Source organism: Trachemys scripta, chromosome 11 (assembly GCF_013100865.1).
Source record: "Trachemys scripta elegans isolate TJP31775 chromosome 11, CAS_Tse_1.0, whole genome shotgun sequence".
NCBI lineage: Eukaryota > Metazoa > Chordata > Testudines > Emydidae > Trachemys > Trachemys scripta.
The window spans coordinates 50707062-50726421 of NC_048308.1; the positions used below are offsets into that span (position 1 = coordinate 50707062).

A 19360-nucleotide genomic window follows, 5' to 3' on the forward strand; every position below is an offset into this window, starting at 1 on the left:
TGCTGCCGCGGCAGTGCTCTAACATCGGCTGTGTACCGTCGGCCACTTTCTTACCGGTACGCCATACCAGCTTACTTTCACTCCTGGATGGAAACGGGGAATAAGGCTGATGAAATGTATTTGACTCCAGGAGCTGAAATATTTTATGCCTACTCAGAATAGAGTAAGCTATTCTTCATCTTTCCCATAATCATAATTTTCCTTGATATTGGACTTACTTAAAACTCTACCCAGTGAGTCCAGCAGAGGCTAATACTGTGCCACTAGAATATGAAAAGATATTTGTTGGTGTCCATTTATAATATCCCGAGATTATACACAGCTATAAGATACAGCAAATTTAAGGCCATTTTTTTTCTCATCACTGAGTATTTATTATATATAACAAATACATGAAAAAGAAAAAACTATATTGTGTGATATAAATAGTTTATTTACATTACAGAAAAACATCAAGACAATGTATACTATTTCAAATATATCCATACATAATCAAATATAGCTGTAGTACATGTTTTCATTGGTGTAGATTACCACAAATGCAAGGCAACATGTGTAGATCTTGTTTTAATCTTTTGTCTATAATACTGTATTTTGTAGTCCAAGCTCTCTGCAGTTAGATTTGCCATTGTGGAAACATGCACTCTTTAAATTAACCTGGTCGATGCTCTTGTTGTGTTGTCTGAACTGTAGTGCCCTGTGTTTTGCTTCTGTCTGTGGATTCTGTTGCTCCTGGGACATTTTCTGAAAGAAATGGGGAAAAAATACACAAATCATAGCGAGGCATTTGCTTAACAAAAGGGCTTGGGTGGTAATGTGAAGATGGGAAGCTGAAGAGGAAACAGATCTTCCTCCCAGTCACTAGATTTCCTCCCAAACAATGTGGCAAAGAAAACAATTGGGCCATGCTCTCTGCATTCCTGTGAAAAACTTCAACCTCGATACAAAAAACTAAATGAAGAGAAAACTAAGGTTGCACGGTTAAGCACTCATAAGTAAGCCTAAGTTTTTGTCATGGATATTTTTAGTAAAAGTCCTGGACCGGTTGCAGGCAATAAACAAAAATTCATGGAAGCCCGTGACCTGTCCCTGACTTTCACTAAAAATATCCCTGACAAAATGAGGAGGCGGGTTCAGCACCCACTGCTGCTGGGGCTCCCGGGTCCCCCACCCCTGTGGCCAGTGGGAGCTCTGGGGTCCCCTGCCGCTGTGGGGAATGGGATCTGTGGAGTCCCCTCACCCCTGGAGTGGCTGGGCAGCTGCGGAGAGTCCCCCCGCCACCCACCGTGGCTGGGCAGCTCCGGGGAGTTCCCCGCTGTCCCCTGCAGCTGGGCAGTTTTGTGGAGTCCCCTGCTGTCTGCTGCGGCTGGGCAGCTGCGGGGAGGCCCTGTCATGGAGGTCAGCTGAAGTCACGGATTCCGTGACTTCTGTGACATAATCGAAGGTTTACTCATAAGACAAGTGATATCAAAGTTAAGGTTGCAAGTACAACTTTAACTCTGCCCCCTTGTAATAAGCATGTACTACACAATACATTCCTTAATTGAACTGTCACATATTATTTCTTAACTAATATAACTCTTTTCAGGAAACAGTAGGAAGAGCTAGACTAGGAAAGATCCCATATTCATTTACTGGACATCGTAAATCCCTGAAACATTTAGGAAGTGGACCTGGACAGATCAGAGGAGTATATATTCTCTGATTTTGTTTTTTTTAGAGGCGCTAACAGCGGCTATTGGTTTCCATGGAAATTATGAGTGCTCACACCATTAGAGAGCAACTAGTATGGATGCCTGCCCAACACCGCATTCCTTAGCTGCATATAACTGTAGAGCTTAGGCAAGAAAGACACTCCGTTGTACATGCTCAGAATCGGATTTTCATTTGGATAATGGCAAAAGCCAAACCGTTTTACCCCATTATAAGGCTGTACACTCAGTGAGGGCTATTTTCATGCCACATTTCAACTTTTAACAACATGCTGTTTTTGCTGGAAGGGCTCTTCTGAAGAATTTTTCATTAAATAGAAGATTATAAAATATTCCCAGTCTCACTCAAGATCAAGCATAGGAAATTTCAGTCCCAAGAGTGAAGATTTCCAATAGTTATATGCAGCAGAGTGGGGAGTTACAATGGAAACATCAGGAAAGGGGGGTGACCAGCGCCTTGTTAAAATATCCTCTTAAAACTTATATTCCCTTTTTATGTGGAGTATTAGTAGAAAAATAGTGAACTGCAAAAAGACAACTGGAAATAGAAACACTCCTAAATCCTTAAACAGGGTGAGCGGGGAGAGAGAGAGAGAGAGAGTTTCCCTCCAGAACCCTGGGTTCATCCACTTTCTGCACGCTAAATGCAACTAGCATTTCTCCAACAGTACTTGCAATTTCTTCTACATTATAAGCCACTTGTTGAGTGGCTTAACAGAGAGAAGCACCTAAAATATCAAGAGACCCTACTGAGATGGAAAAGTCCAACTGTATTGTATATCCTTGTCACAGTGACAGGTTAGAATGTTTGCCTTTATCTCTGTAGCCAACGCAGCTCTAGAAGTAAAATAGAACCCAATAAAATGTTGGTACCAGCTGAAAATCAAGCAGCATTTGTTGCTGTGTATGAAGGATTTTTTTTTCTTCTAATTGAACAGAATTGATGTCCAACTGTGGCACTGCCAGTGAAAGGCTACATCTCTGTGGACAAAACAGCACTGGCAGAGAGATTTTTAAATAGTTTCCAAAAGTATAAAATAGGATGATATAAATGTTTGATACCATGTGGGCCAGATCCTCAGCTGGGGTCAATCGGTGAGCTCCGCAGAGGTCAACGGCTTTAGGCCAGCTGAAGCTGCGGCCCTGACTGCTCTCACTTTTAAATGGGACTGCTCCTGTTATAAGGGCTGCATAATCATGCTCATAATTTCGCCCCGTTCTTTTCACAGAGGGAAGGCGGGCTGCTATCCGCATCACTGGAAATATAAGTCGATATTCCCGGGGTTCTCAGAAGGACAGGGCAAACCTTTCATTATGAAACCCATGCAGACTTTGCCTGGACTGTGATTTCATTACAAACTCAGACTTTGCTGCATGTTCATGAGAAGCTTGGCAAACCTTTTGTATGAACTACGGCACCATTGTTAGCAAACCTAGGACTGATTCACAGAGCTATATGTCATCTGCTCACTGACCACCTCATAGCCCAGAGTAGCCTCTTGTGCACACTGAACAAGAGAGGTGGCAAAACAGGACCTTGCAGTATTCCACAAGAATGATCTCTGGAATCTCTCAAGCCAGAAAGAACGGAACCACTAAATCACAGTGCACCTAGAATCTGCAAGTGAATCAATAAAATTTAATGGTCAGGGGTATCAAGGATGCTTGACCAATCAGAAAAAATGAATACGGACATTAGACCTTTGACCACTGGCCACTCCACTCTACAAAAGTGGAGATCGTTAACTAAAAGACCAAAAACAAACCCCAAACAAACTAGCATAACCTCCATAACCAAGTCTAAAGCCAAAATGTGAGTTAACAATTAGAGCTGAAAGAGTGCTATTAGCTGAGAGACAAGTGTGTGAAAGCATTGATTCTCTGGATGACAGGATCCTAGATGACTGTGCGGGGGTGACCAGCACCTTGTTAAAATATCCTCTTAAAACATATATTCACTTTTTATTTTGGGCATTAGTAGAAAAATAGTGAGCTGCAAAAAGACAACTGGAAATAGAAACACTCCTAAATCCTTAAACAGGGTGAGTGGGTACAGAGATTTCAGAATTTCTGTAAAAGAAAAGAAAAGAAAAGAAAAGAAAAGAAAAAAGGAATTAGGGTCCTGTTTTTAAACCTAAGCGCTGAACAGGTCTTTAGGTGGCTAAATATAGATTTATGTGCCTTCAGGCCTCCACATTTGAAAATTGGGTCCTTATCCTGTCACTAACAAGTAACTAGGTAGAGTTGGAATATTTCCAGGGGCAATCCAGAGATGTAGGTTTGGTCTGTGCAGCCACCAAATATATGGCACAGCACCTGAGACTGAAGCAAGGAAAGGGAGGAATCGGAGGTTCTGAGTAGTTCTAACAATAAAGAAATAGCCTACAGGGGCATTTGGGCTGGGAGAAAAGGGATTGATTCTGTGAGGGTTGGCAGCCAGATGATCAGATGAGTGGCAGTGGTGGGGTGCTAGCATTGGACAAAAGACCTTTGCTCAGTGGATCTAAACCTGGATCTCTCAGCACAAGAGTGGATTCAGAGTATTAGATGGAAGCGATGGACCAGCTGGAAGCAGTGGGATCCAGAAGGGTCGCTCCACAATGAACTCACATAATGACCGTGTGGTCATGGGGCCCAAAGTCAACTGGAGTGACTTGAAACTTAGGCTTACTTTTATGAAACAAATTCCTTGAATGAAAACATATACACGTTGTGAGTCTATAATGCAAAGCGAAACCTCTACTCCAGATGACTACCAGCTAATGGGAACAAAGTTATTTTAAGAAAGGTGACCAGTACCAAGGAACTTGAGGTACCACTACTCCAATTGCTAAAATTAGTAAAACATGGTACAATATGGGATCTAAGTGTCTGCTACCTGTGGCCGGCTCAGATGAAGTGTCCTTGGCTGTGTTCAGAACAGAGTCTGGTTCTATAGACTCAGTGATGAGCTGAAGTTAAGCCACTTGGTCCTTGACTCCTTCAGCCACCTGAAGTAAACCGAGCTTTGTGATGCGCTCAGTGTGAGATCCATGTTTATTTATGAACATACCCGTTAAAATAATGTAAACTAGGAACTAGGACACAGGTCTCCTGCCTTCTAGCCAGCTGAGGCTCACAGGATGGCTTGAGTCAGTGATCGTGTAATCCTAGCAGGCAAAGCACACAATCCATTCATTTTTAATCAAGTTATTTGCACAAGTAAACTGTCATAACTAAGTAATACAAAGCAGTAAAGAAAAGTGCTGAGAGACAGGACAATGCTGAGCATAACCTTATATTTCCAAGTCCTCCTTCATCTACACTGTTCTGTCTTTGTCTTGTCTTGTCTGTCAAGCCAGAAGAGCTTTGGTGCGGAGACAGTGTCTCACTATGGGCTCAGTCCTGAACAACTCTGAGCACTACTGTGATTCCTAATGTCAGTGGGAGCTGGAGGCTCTGGGCGCCACTCAGAAATGCTCAGCTTTGGAAAGCCCCACAGGCATTTGCAGTGCTACATGCATGAGTTTAATAATAGTAACAAATAAATGATTAGCAATAATAATATTGGCTAATGGCACACACGTTCAAGTTTTAGACACGGAGATCCAAATTCCGTGCTTGTGCAAACTGATGAAACTTAATCAATCACCAGCCGAGAATTTGGCCATAAGACAGTCTAAGCAGTTTGACTTCTTCTCTCATATAAGGATTTTTAGGCATATTTTTATTATGTTTCCTACATTGAAGAGTTCATGCATTGGAATGTCCTGGAGTTCAACCCAATACACTCACGTTCACTAAACCATACCTGTGCAAATCATACAGTCGTATGTGCATTTGCAACCAGAACACTTGGAAGTTGCAAACTGCATGTACCTTTCTGAGGGCACTTAGGTCTCTGAATCTGAAATGTAGCCCAAATTGTTAAGTGAGGTTTGGAGGCTGTTTTGCAATAATCACATGCACTATAGAAAAAGGTCAAAAATTATAAATTAACATGCGGGGAAGTGCTAACACATTTTAAAAATATCAGTGGGATATGTTATCTAGATTGCAGTACCATAGATCCTTATCTAAATCTGTTAAGTAGGAAGGATTCATATCTTTTCCTCGGCTCACATGCTCTACCTTGCTAGGTTGCCTGAAGGTGAAAAAAATAAGAGTCACTAAAAGAAAATGATATGGTGCATTTTCCCATTTATCAGTTATTTTTCCATCTCCTTTTTTATGTACACTTTTTTTTGGTATGAATTATCTCCATGTTCCCTGTAACCCACTTTAATATAATCCATTGCCTCTTCTGGCATCTACTGTTAAGGGTAGTAGACTTGATGGACTCAGCTTGGCCAGAAAGCAGCTCAAAGCTTCAGCAGATGATTTTGCTTTATGCATTTAGGCCAGGGGAGGATTTATTAATCATTTTTTGTCTTTTCCAGGAGCAAATGCTGCACTTGTCCTCTAACCAGACAGTGCAACACTGATACGGAGATATATTAGAGCTTTTATTTTCTATAGAGGTATGATACCTGTGTTTTATTTTCCTGTCTTTTGTTTAGAAGTAAATTCCTTTTCAATCTGATTTATCGGTGGAGCTGTACAAGGGCTGAATGAGTTTCACCTTGTGATTTCTGACAAAAGCCTGGAGAAACTCAACGGCCAGGGCTCACTCTGAACTCTTCCAGAAACAATGAAACTGGGTCACTGAGGACGTACAGTGGCACTTGTGGGCATGAGAAGAATGATGACACTTCGCACTTTAATTCTGAACTACCTTGAGGCCCCAGTTTCCATGCTAATAAGCGCTGCTTCTTTATTTACAAAAATGCAACATTACACCTGGATATTTATCTAGGTCCCCATCCAGCAAAACACCGAAGCACATGCATAACTTTAAGCACGTGTGCTGTCCCCTTTATTAAAATAATTTCAGTTGGCTTAAAGTTATGCTTGTGCTTAAGTGCTCTGCTGGACTGGAGCTACAGTGATGGGCTCTTTAGAAATACATACACAGGTAGAACTAGATTTATTTTAGTAACTGTTGATCCAGTTGCCTCATTTATATTCCCTTTATTTATATGAACAATATTTTATCCGAGCATCTGAATACAGAATGTGAAACTTCATTTGCTATATGTGCTGGTGTGATCTAAGTCTGATTAAATTGGTACTGAAAATACAGTCATGATAAATAAATCAGCACTGGGACCAAACAATTCTTTCTCCTACTTCAGTGAATTAAGTGGGATTTGTTATCCGAGTGCAAATGTACTAGTCTGTGTAATTGGAGAATCAAGTGGGTATAAACAAAGTCCCTTTTCTTCTATCGCAAAAACATAGAGATACTGACCTTGTAATGCAGAGGACTACAACACAGATGATAGCAATCTGGATGGTTCCAATCACAGCTGCTATTAAGACATACTGAAATCGTACTGGCCCTGGAACCACATATAAAACGCTGTAGTCCTTTTTTTCACAGTGTTGTCCAGTGTAGCCTGCATCACACCTGCAATGAAAGATGTTTATCCTGTTACTTAGACATCCTGCATCCCTTTTAGCAGAGGGACAGACTATGCCCCTGATTAGAACTTGAGAGGAAGGCTCTGTGTGTGAAAGTACTGCTTGGCAGACACTGTATGGGTTTTTTTTTTGTTTTTTTTTTTTAAAAAGGGATGTAGATTATACTTCCAGGTTACGCAAGGACTGCTTTTATCTCACAAACACTAAGTGGCTAGAATAATGAGATACATAGATACTTGAATGTCTTAAATGTGGTGACTATTTGGATCAGGGGAGCACCTAGAGACCTCACCCTAGATCAGGACCCTATTGTGCTAAGCACACACACAGTAAAGGACAGCCCCTGCCCCAAAGAGCTTCCAGGCTACAAGATAGACAAAGGGTAGGAGAAATAAATGACAATCCTGAAAAGCTGAGGGCTGTGCAGGGATACTTGCTTTTTCCTTGGATTCACAGGTAAGCCATGCATTGGTTTAATTAACATTTTTCATCAACCTACGCCGACATGTTTGTCTGGGAAAAGATTTGGTTTTGATGACACTGGGTTGCCTCTAGGACAGTTTCTTTTACTCTTTGGCTATTGTTTTTCCCATACTTCCCATACAAGGCAAAATCCTACACACCCCACAGTGCCCGAATGTTTGGACCATGCACCAGGCCCGTTCGTCAGGAGCCGGGGGAGGGGAAAACAGGCACCCGCTGCACCACCAAGTTCGTGCTTTACAACTTCTATTGTCACCCTAGCCCTAAGGCCGCAGCAGTCTCCTTGGCTCCTAGATCTCTTCTCCACAGAGGGAATAGCCAATAGATTCATAGTGTTTATGGACACAAGGGACCAACCATTAGGCTATCTAGTCTGACCTCCTGTTTATCACAGGCCATTACACTTCATCCTGTTACCCCTGGACTGAGCCCAATAACTTGTGTTTGGCTAAAGCATATCTTCCAGAAAAGCCTCCAGTCTGGATCTGAAGACCGCGAGAGATGGAGAATCTGCCACTTCCCTTGGTAGCTCATTCCAATGCTAATCACCCGCACTACTAACAATGTGTGCCGTATGTCCAAGCTGCATTTATCTGGTTTCAGATCTAAATACTGGCCTTTGTGCTACCCCAATCTTGGCACTGCTCTGCACCAGGTGGTCCCCAGGCATAGGTCAGAGCTTCCTGAATGCAGCTGTCAGCTGCACTAGCTGCTGATGCTGCCAACGAGCTGTGGGGCAGACGGGGATCACTGGGACTCAGGGAAGCCTCAACTAGGGTGACCAGACAGCAAGTGTGAAAAATTGGGATGGGGTGGGGGGTAATAGGAGCATATATAAGAAAAAGACCCAAAAATTAGGACTGTCCTTATAAAATTGGGACATCTGGGCACCCTAGCCACAACCGTGCTCTTTCTTACAGCAACACTCCCCTATGGCAATAAGAGAGGTGGGAGGAGTAATTCTGGTGGCTCTTGTCCTAGGACATCCCTATGCAGGCGAGATCCTTGGGGGTCAGGCCTGCTGGGTCTAGGTCTTCTTTGTACCATAGCAATGCAAAGTGGTCACAGTGTGGCACAGGAGTCAGGCCAGAATGTTTTACTTGCTAATGTGCAACGAAGTCTTAGGGATAAACTTGTCACCGGAGGCTATAGGGCCAAATCCTGACAGCTGTGGTGTCCCTCTTGACTGGGCCCAAGTGCCCTCAACTCTCATTGACCTCAGTGGAAGGAGATGGTGCTGAGACCCTTCCTGGAGATCCCCAAATCCTCTATGATGCTAGAACTCCCTGTGCTTTGGGATGAGAATGCCAAAAATAACCCATGTTTGATACTTTTCCCTTGCTGGGGTACAGCTCATCTGGCGCTGGACTTAGACACAGATTACCCACTGAAGGCCCTGCAAATGAACACATAATTTACCTATTTGTTCAATTGCCACTAAAATCCCTGTTTATTCTGCCCACTGCCACACAAAGTCTGCTTCTCTCCTCGCTGTTTCCCCGTCCTGCTACCTTCTTCCCTGTCTGATTTCCCACAAAGGGGAGTTTAGTTGTTCCCCTGGGCCGGCTCCGGTGCTGCTGGCAGTGGAACGGGGAGGCATCACAAGGGAAACCTTTCAGGTCAATGGCACTAGCAACTTTAAGAGACTTGGAGAGTTTGCCTGGACCTTGTCCTAGAGATGGTGGTGGTGGCCACTGAGCTTTGTGCTCCAGGCTAGAGTAAGGGGAGACATGCAACAGCCTCTACATGCCCCCACCTCTAACCCTTGGAACCAGGAGAGGATAATGTGTGGCTGCGTGGAAGAATGGAGAAGCCGGGCAGCCAAGGGCAAAATGGACCACAGGATCTAGGGGAGATTTGCAGGAGCAGGTACCCTCCATGCAGAGCTTCCAAGGAACTGCCTGATCTCCAATCTCCGTCTTGTATGCCTCAAAACAACAGCTGCAGCAAATGCGCACTTCATCTCCATACTTCCTCCAAGTGAATATGATGGGAGCAAGAACTGCTGAAGTGAAATCCTAATCACCTCAATCACTGCTAAAGGCAAGCCTGGGAGATGCTTCAACCACCACTCATCCTCCCTGCCCAAGCCTCTTTCTAAGTCACCTTGCACACAAAGCTGTAAAAAGTTGTCTTTCACGCAGTTCTTCACTTTTTAAGGTTTGCTCATTGTGAAAATATCAGGGAATACTGGATTTCAGTGCTACAAGTCAAGGAAAAGCACCCATTGGCTACGCTTGCACTTTGTGGTGCATTTTAAAAAAATATTTAAATATGCCTTAAGGTTATTTCACGTTTTTATAATCGATTGACATTGCGGCATAATTCAGGGCAATTCTGCTGCATAATTTAGGTCCAAGGTGCTTCATCATACAAGGGTTTTTGGTAATAATTATTCCCCCCCTCATCTTGATTACACATATTAGCAACTCTACATCTTCAGTTTATCACCACCTGCTCTGGAAGAAAAGTGTTACCTGCAAGATGGTTCCAACATATTAGTAGAGTGCTCGCACTTCCCATGCATGCAGAAGCCATTGTAGTGTTCTGGACAAGGAGTATAGATCCCTCTGGCACTTTCTTCCAGTTTATTTGCATTCTCTGTGAACACAGGTGAAAAGAACATCAACATGGAAGCATGTGGTAAGGGGAGGTGAGAAGAAACATGGCATTAAGTGCTCAAGATACAATATAGGAAAAATTCAAAAGAGCAAGATGTGAATGACTCCTATTTAGTTGTAAAAGAAAGAGAAATACTGAAATGATCTTGCAACCCAGAAATCTATACTTAAACAGGAATAATATTAGAGAGGAACCACCTAGCATAGATGCAGAGTTTTGTAAGCTATTTTGCAATTCTTTTGCTTATCTAATTCCCTTTAGGTTTTTGCGCTGTTTTGCCAGAAAACCTAATTTTACTGTTTTTAAAAAAAATTGATTACAAAATATTCCATGAAAAATGTCCAATAATATCTGTTATCCTTTAAATTCTCTCTCCTCAGAATCATGCGGGGCTAGGAAGAATCTGGACATTGATATACTTGAAAGGCTGCCATAAAAGAGATGGTGAAAAATTGTTCTCTCTTGCCACAGAGGGCAGGACAAGAGGGAATGAGTTTAAATGACAGCATGGCAGATTTGGACTAAATCTCAGGAAAAACTTCCTAACTGTAAGAACAGTAGGACAATGGAACAGAAGGCTTAAGGAGGTTGTGAAAGCTCCTTCACTGGAGATTTTCAAAAGGAGGCTGGATGGACAGTTAGACACAACAAATCCTGCATCTTGACAGGGAATTAGACTAGATGACCCTTGCAGTCCCTTCTAATCCTGTGATTCTATGCTCAGTGGAATACACTGAGTGAGATGGATGGTTTTGTGGCTAAAGCACAGGACTAGGACTTAAAAATCTTGGTTTTTATTCTCAGTTCTGTCACAGACTTTCTGTGCGACACTGGGCATGTTGCTTAACAACTCTGTGCTTCAGATTCCACAGATGCAAAATGGGATCCCTTCTTCTGTAGTGGGGCTTGGGAGGATAAATTGTTTAATACTCATAAAGTGCTTTGAGATCCTCGGATGAGACATACAACATTATTATATAGTCTCCTGCAATGTGCACAGGTATATTTCCACAAGCATTAGATGGGCACTGAACATATGAATCAAAGAAAATATTTACCCCAATGTTGCCAGTAAATTGAAAGCTCCAAATATGAATTTAGGTTGAAATGGGTCTATGTTTAACATTTACATAATGTGTTTAAATGCCTAAGCACCATCTGCAATATACTCACTCTCATTTGGTAGAACATCAACTGTTAACTACACTTGATAAATACATTCAAAGCTGTCCTATCTGGCTTAGGGATTTCGACGCATACTTCATAGACTTATATCTGTACTTTTTTTTTAATATGTCGAATGGCAGATTATCTGGCCCTGGCATGGGTGTGGAGAGAGAGAGAGAGAGAGAGAGAACATTCTCCCTCAATGTCCCCTATGCAAGGCCAGACACAAAGGCAGGATCTACACATGATGGAGCCCAAGGTCATACCAAGTGATATGTCTACACTACAACCACCTCCCACCTGTTGGCGAGTCTCAGAGCTGGGCTCAACTGACCTGGACTTGTGCTACAGTGTAACCACCCGCCCTTGCCAGATTTCCCCAGCCTACGCCCAAACCCCTACCCTGCTATTTTTAACCTGTGGCGTGAATCCTATGAGCCCAAATCAGTTGACCCAGGCCCGGAGATTTGTTGCCGTGGGTCTTTTATTGCAGTGTAAACGTACCCCAAAAGGCTAGGAGGGGAAGGGAGGAATCAGACGAAAGGGGCATGGAAAAGACACAGCCCAATCCCCAGTTGCCCAGGTTTACACAGCAGGCCAGGTGCACTGGGATCAGCAGACTAAAAAATGCAAAGTGGTGGACTCTCTTTTAGAGAGCTGGCTGGGAATTTTCCGATGAAATGCTTTTTAGTCAGAAAATGCTGAGTTGTCAAAAGTGAAACTGTTTGCAGGAAAGGCTCATTCTCAATAAATTTCCCGTTTTGGAAAAAAAAAGTTTTAATTGTTTAAACATCTAATTTAGTACTTGTCAAAATGGGACATTCTGATGTTTTTGAAACAAAAAAGTTCCATTTTTTTTCAGTTTGAAGTACATTTTTATTTCCAAATTTAAGTTAACTTTTAGTAAAAAAAAAAAAAGAAAGAAAGAAAGAAATTAGGTCAAAATTGAAATGAAATATCTTGAAATGATCAAAACAACATGTTTTGACTGATCCAATCCAAATTTTTTTTCAGGCTTTCGGTTCACAAAAATCTTCAAGATTTTGACTTTTTGTCCTGATTTGGGATGGGATAAAAATGTCAAAATCTCAAAAAAATTCACAGGATGGGAAACCCATTTCCTGCCTAGCTCTAAGTGTTTGTACTTCGGACAGAGACTGTGCTCACTCTGGCCCTAACGAAACACTTAAGGCTGATTTTTAAAAAAAATTTACATTGTTGTGCATTTTCATCTACGATAATAATATTGGAGTATGCTAGAAATATTTTAAAATATATTTTAACAACAATAATAATTCTATCCAGAAAAACCAAGCGAATAATGGAGGGATATATCTTATGATAGATATCTGACACTGACAGAAATAAATTTAAGCAATAACAAAAGATTTGCATTTTCCTTGGATTTAATAAAACAATGATAATTTATGTTCAGCTCTGTAGCTCAGCCAAGTTAGCATTAGGTATGCTTAAGTATTATCTTGCCTTTGGGAAAAACAGGTATAGCAGATCCAAGATTCAATTTTTCATAATGCATTTTTCCTCATCACTACTGTCCAAAGAGAATTCTGCTATCTTCACAACTTGCACTAATAAAGTTGAATATTCTTCCTTATCTTAAAAGAGATACAAGCAAACCACAATCCCGGAAAACCTGGAGGAGTGACCAAACTATAGATAGATATTGCTAGAACATGCAAAGCCCTCTTTCATATTTAGGATTTTGTAAGGCCATGTCAGAATATAGGGCTAAATTCTCCCCTTCTGCAGGAAAAGCCATAGGAAGGGGGGGTGAAAAATAGTGCACCAGGCTGAGGATGCAGAAATAGCCCTTCTTTTTCCTGCTTGAGCACGGAATTTGCAGCAGTGGAAGAAGGGCTAGAGACATGAAGCCTGCAGGGCTGGTACAAACTTGCAACAGTTGTGGTATCAGTGCAGAGTACCTGCAGTGTCAACATCTTTCAAAGGCTCTCTACTGCTGGGCAGAGAAGTTTACTCGTTGCTGTGCTACCATACTCCTGACCAGGGTGATAAGAACCATGGAGAGGTATCTAACACTGAAATAAGCAGCATTAGCCTACCTGGCTGTGTAGGTTATGGGCAGTTCCTGTGTGAGGATACAATGGGGAGCAGCTGCTACATTATTGTCCCATTTTTTGTTAGCCACTGTTCACCACGACATACAGACATATTTTAATACAAGCCCATCTATCTAGGCCCTTAACTGAGCCCTTCATCGTGATGTAGCTGTCTGACCTGTGGAAGGGCTGCTGGTAGTGAAACACTGTGGGATACTAGGTATAATGATGCATAGTTCCTTTGCATGGACCAGACTGCTCCCTTCTGAGGGAAAACAGCCACAGTGGGCCTCATGGGAGAAAAACTCCTCAAGGTTCCCTCCTGAGCCTGGCTACAGTAAGAAATACACCTGTTAGTAGAAAGACATGTCAGATGTTGCGGTGCTGGACATGGTTGGGTCCTGTCTAAACTTGAGGTTGAAGCATTTTCAGCTCTGGCCAGCTGTGTCCATTGCTAATATCCATTGTTTATATTCGGAGATTCAGTCATTGCTAACACGGTTATGGAATGAGGTTTGTGTCCTTGCAAAAAATAAAATAAAAAAAAAAAAAAAAGCGCAGAGCAGCATTTTTTTCCTCCAAGCCTTGTGGATATTGGGGAATTTGCAGATGGCCTAGAATTGTCTGTGGTGGCCCTGTGCCCCAGGCTAGCTTACTAACACAAGGATCCCTGCTTCTCTCTGATTTATGGGCAGCACTACCATGCCAGGACTTCCCCCACCAGTAGATACCTCCTTTGAAGCAGGAGTGGGGGACGACTTCACGCTGCCGGGAGGAATTTAGCCTGCATTACCTTTGGGGAAAATGTAACAGTGCTGGCCAGGGTGGAAGTGGATAAAGGTATATCCCTGAACTTGTGGAGAGTTCTCCATGGTTTCAGGGCACAGGGGATGGCAATCAGCTTTCATATAGGAGAAGGAATGATTTTTCCCTCCTCGTTTGGTCATGTCTTGTGTGAAAAACAGTACATTGTGCATCTAGCCCCTAACACACTGCAAAATATAACCTATGCCCAATAATTTGTAAATCCATAAGTGTAATACTATGATGGAGAATGTTTGACTGGATCAGAAATAGAATAGCCCAGGATTTACGAATGCTCCATATAATGCTTTATCTTTTAATCCAGACAGGAGGAAACCATGAAATTTAGAAATGAATCATTTACAGTCCCTCTTGTTGATTAGAGTCTTCTCTAAAGCAGTTAGATATTGAGCTCTTAAGATTTCCTTTCCTTATCTTACCAAGCATAAAGCTACAGTATGGTAGAACACCTCATTTCTAGTTTGATCTGCAGTTTAAGTTATTCAAAAGACAGAAGAGTATCCCAAACAGGATGAAAGCAGAGTTCATACAATTTAACAAATTCTCTAACAATTGTGCGATATGGGAGCATTTTGTTTCCCAACCAGAATATTTCTCCTGCATGGAAACCTTACACCTTCTCCACGTATTGCCAATTTTTTTTCACTGCACAGATAATAAGATTCATTTTTACAGACTCAAGGAGACCCAAATCCAAAAATAAAGTATTCACTAAAAGCGGTTTCATTTTGAATTGATGAGCTACGAAAATCAGTGCAATTAAAAAAAACCAAACCGTCAAAACATTGCAATGTGCTTTTATTTTTTTAAAATCATTTCTAGGCTCTAATACTCATTACCACAGCATAATTCTATCCAAGCACCTTCCAGAGATGCATTAAGCAATGAGACGAATATTTGTCATGTGTGGTTCGTTCACTGTTCATCATTCAATAATAATTACTGAAATAAGACCCATAAAGCAAAGCCATTTTCTTTAACATTTAGACCACTGATGAAATAAAAAAGACTTTATGATACCCAGGGGGTTATAACTGAGCAAAACAGGTCTCCAGGCCTCACAGGAGAAGAAATAACGGGGTTTTCCCAGCATAATTTGTGATTATTCAAAAAGCAGATACTGCAGGCATATATTTAAACTAATCAGATTACATCACTAAACTGAGGAGCTCATCTTCAGCTCCAATCTCACATCTACAGAGAGCAAAGCTCAAATTTAAAGTCATACTTCTTTTTTTCTGGCAGAGAGCAATACTACATGTGAGTTCAAAGATTATTAAATTGCAGTAACATTAAGGTTGATAGCGCATCTTCAAATATCAAGCATTCTATATATATCCTTATTAGACAACTAGGTGGTAAGGAAAGCTTTATTTTCATCCAAATAATGGAATTCATACTTTTTTCTGAAATTTGCTAAGATCAAATTTAGATGGAAATAAAACAGAAAGCCCAAAGAGGAAAATCCAGCTTGTAGAATTAATAGTTTCTTTCTCTGAGCATATGTGATTCTTGACACATCTGGAAGTATACCTCAATTTTTTATTTTGAAAAGAAATATCACATTTGCCCCCTAGACCTAATTTATTAGTAAAGCTGGTTTGAAAATTTCTTCAAAACAGTTTTCCATCAGAAAATGTCATTTCAACAAAACCAACATTTTAATGAAATTGTATTGATTTTAATGAAGTTTCCCATGAAGCAAAATGTTTGGCTTAAAAAACTAATTTTGGAAAAATTCAAAATTCTATTTTAAAAATGAATTTTTCATTTCAATATTTATTTTATGTTAGGTTTTTTCACTTTCACAGTATTTGTATTATTTTGACAATTTTCATGACATGTCAGTGCTAGAAGTGCATAACACGATGTGTCATACCATGTCAAGTGATGCCATATTATGCAGTACTACTCACAGATCATAAAATGGCATTGTTTTACTTCTAAAATCACTAAGGATAGATGCTCATCTTCTTTTCTTGTTGAAAAGGTCTCCTGTTTGTGTTGTAATGAAACAGACTGACAATTGACACTTTCAACATGAAAAGAAGATAAGTTCTCAGTGTACTAATATGAGAAGCAGCTGTTTTCAATATCCTTGTGTTAACCTGGAATTATTTTTCTAGGATACCGAAAACAGCTGCTTGTCTAATTCGTCATCGAGTGCTTAACTTATTTTCTTACTGAAACTGTCAAAGCATCAATCTGTTTCATTACAACACAAATGGGAGACACTTTGATCTAGAAAATAAGATAAAATGTTTCAATCTGTACTAAGTACACCTCTACAACGTGACCCGATATAACACGAATTCGGATACAACGCGGTAAAGCAGTGCTCCAGGGAGCTGGGGCTGCGCACTCCGGTGGATCAAAGCAAGTTCGATATAACGCGGTTTCACCTACAAGAAGATTTTTTGGCTCCCGAGGACAGTGTTATATCGGGGTAGAGGTGTAGCAGCTACTCAATTTTAGGCTGGCATCCTGGTTTTTAATATAAACATAAAAATAAATAGAATATTTTGACCTGATGTGATAATATGCAATACTGTTACATGTCAGGTTGCTGATATCCTTAGTCCACTGACTGTCAACCTGGCCACTTGCCTCATTGTTTCATGTATTCTCCTGTCAGTATCGACCAGTTGTCTCGTGTTTTATATTCTGATTGTAAGAGACAAGAACCATCTTCTTGTTCTGTATTTGAACAGTGCCTAGCACAATAGGACTATTAAAATGGAAATTAATCTATGATGTAATAATAGATGGCTTGTCTTAGAGACCTTGTTTCCACTGAAGGAATTTCTTAGAAAATGTTAAATAAGCGACATCCATTTACAGATATCTGGTCTATGTTCCTTAATATGTATGTTTAAGGACATGTTGATTTCATCTCATTAAAAAATTATTTAGTATTCTTTTTACTTTGTTAATTTCAGTCTAACTATACATCTGTATCTATGCACACATATTTTGAAGCTAATAAACATTGTTTTATTACATTGTAATCTCATGTAAAACTCTTAATACAAGCTGAGATACAAATGAAGAAAGAATTTATCTAAGAACAGGAGCATACTCTACACAGGACAGAGAAAATGCAATCTAAATCCTGATCCTGCAGTCTTCACAGTCCCTAAACTTCCTTTGAATTCAATGGGCTAGATTTAAATCTCAGTCACACCAGAGAAAATTTGGAATAACTCCATTCATGTCAAATGAGCTACTCTGGATGGAACAGACAAAAATCTGGCAAAGTGGGAATTGTATATGTTTGAGAACAGTCTAATCCTACATTATATGAATAGTCCCATCTCAATCAATGAGACTTATTATGTGATTAAGAACATGCAAGATCAGTGCCTTAGGTTATAGAGTTTCATGTCATTCTCTCTGTTTCCTAGAGCGCAGCGCGCAGTATTGGCACTCAATTAATAGATAATGTTGGCTTAAGTAAAAAGATTAAGCTTTGTGCTCTACCACTACTGTAAAATGGAAATTCCCCAGCAAGGGCTTTCAAAATTATTATTAATTATTTGTATTATCATATCATCTAAGAGCTGCAGTCCTAGACCAAGACTCTGTTGTGCTAGGCATGTTCAAATACAGAACAAGAAGATGGTTCTTGTCTCAAAGAGCTTACAATCCAAATATAAAACATGAGATAACTGGTTGTTACTGACAGGAGAGTACAAGAAACAATGAGGCAAGTGGCCAGGTTGACAGACAGTGGACTAAGGATAGCAGCAGCCTAAGTTTTCGGTAGACAACATGGCAAAGGAGTGTTTTAGGCTGGCATCCTGGGTCGTAAGAGGCAGGAGTCGACCTTTCAATAATGATTAACATATGATAGGTAGGTGGAGACAGGCAGTTTAGGGCCAGGGAAATGAAGACAAGCAGCTTATGTTTGATGCCGTAATGAAGAGGCAGCTAATGGAGGGATTTGAAGAGATGGGTTAGGAAAATGATCTTTGTAGTACTATTCTGAATGGACACGAGAGGGGCGAGATTGCATTTTTGGAGATTGCATAGTTGGGTAGACATAATATGGGATGGTAACTGAAGACACAATACCAAATATTCAGTTAAAGCTATTTTGATGCCTATCTCACTGGAGACAATGTGAAGAAGAATTCACTTATATAATAACAACACAACACTTCAAATGCCGTTGAGGTCAGTCAAATTTACATCAGAGTACATTGGTACTGAAGTGGCAACTCCTCACAAACCACGTTTTCTGAGGATTTAAATGTGGGAAAAGGGACTCTCTCTTGCTTTCCTAACTGGGTTGGTTCTACTTGCTTAAAACTTCTCTATCCCTTTCGGAAATGTGTCCAAGGATATGCACCAAAGCCTACATGGAAGAATTCCCACCTCTCCTTCTCTGAATGAGAGACATGGTTAAGCAGTGTGTAATTCAGATTAGACAAGCATCGAAGACAATGCGTGAGTACGGTCAAATTACGGTGTGTGTGCATATGTTTGTGTGTGCCAAGGGGTAGGAGGAAGGAGCAGAGCATCCACTTCCACTCAGACATTTCTTCTGAAGGGAGAAAGAAAAGCCAATGCGGTGCTGAGCAGCATACACGAGGCACAACGTCACAGAGCAGCATAATGATATTTCTTCTCAGTGCATCTGTTGTGAGATGGCACCAAGATTACTGCCTGCAGCTCTGGGCACTTCACGATTAGAAATTTGTCAAAGGAGTTTAGAAGAAGGCAACGGAAATGACTAGAGAGCTAAAGTTAGCTTGTAAGGCCCACCCAGAGCATGCCATCCTGTGGAAAAACTCACGGGATGGTCATAGTTACGTGGAAAGGTTACAAGGACTGGGGCGAAGGGGCAGGGCCAACATTGCTGATATATCCACAGGGAAATCCTTTGATACTCCCCTATGATTCTTTCAGCATCAGCATTCCTTCCTGTGGCTATGCATCTGCCGGGGGGAATGGTGCTGTAGCACTTCC

At 41.0% G+C, this 19360-nt stretch overlaps 1 protein-coding gene across 1 annotated transcript in view; it reads right to left on the reverse strand.

Annotated features, from left to right (window-relative positions):
* Positions 1-412: 412 nt before the first annotated feature.
* TMEFF2 (transmembrane protein with EGF like and two follistatin like domains 2) overlaps positions 413-19360 on the reverse strand; it is a 166471-nt gene continuing 147523 nt past the window's right edge. Inside the window, exons 8-10 of the mRNA XM_034785203.1 lie at positions 10175-10298; positions 7042-7200; positions 413-744 (exon numbers count right to left, since the gene is read on the reverse strand). Coding sequence (XP_034641094.1) covers positions 648-744; positions 7042-7200; positions 10175-10298 — 380 coding nt within the window. The 3' untranslated portion in view covers positions 413-647. The remainder of the gene's footprint in view (positions 745-7041; positions 7201-10174; positions 10299-19360) is intronic.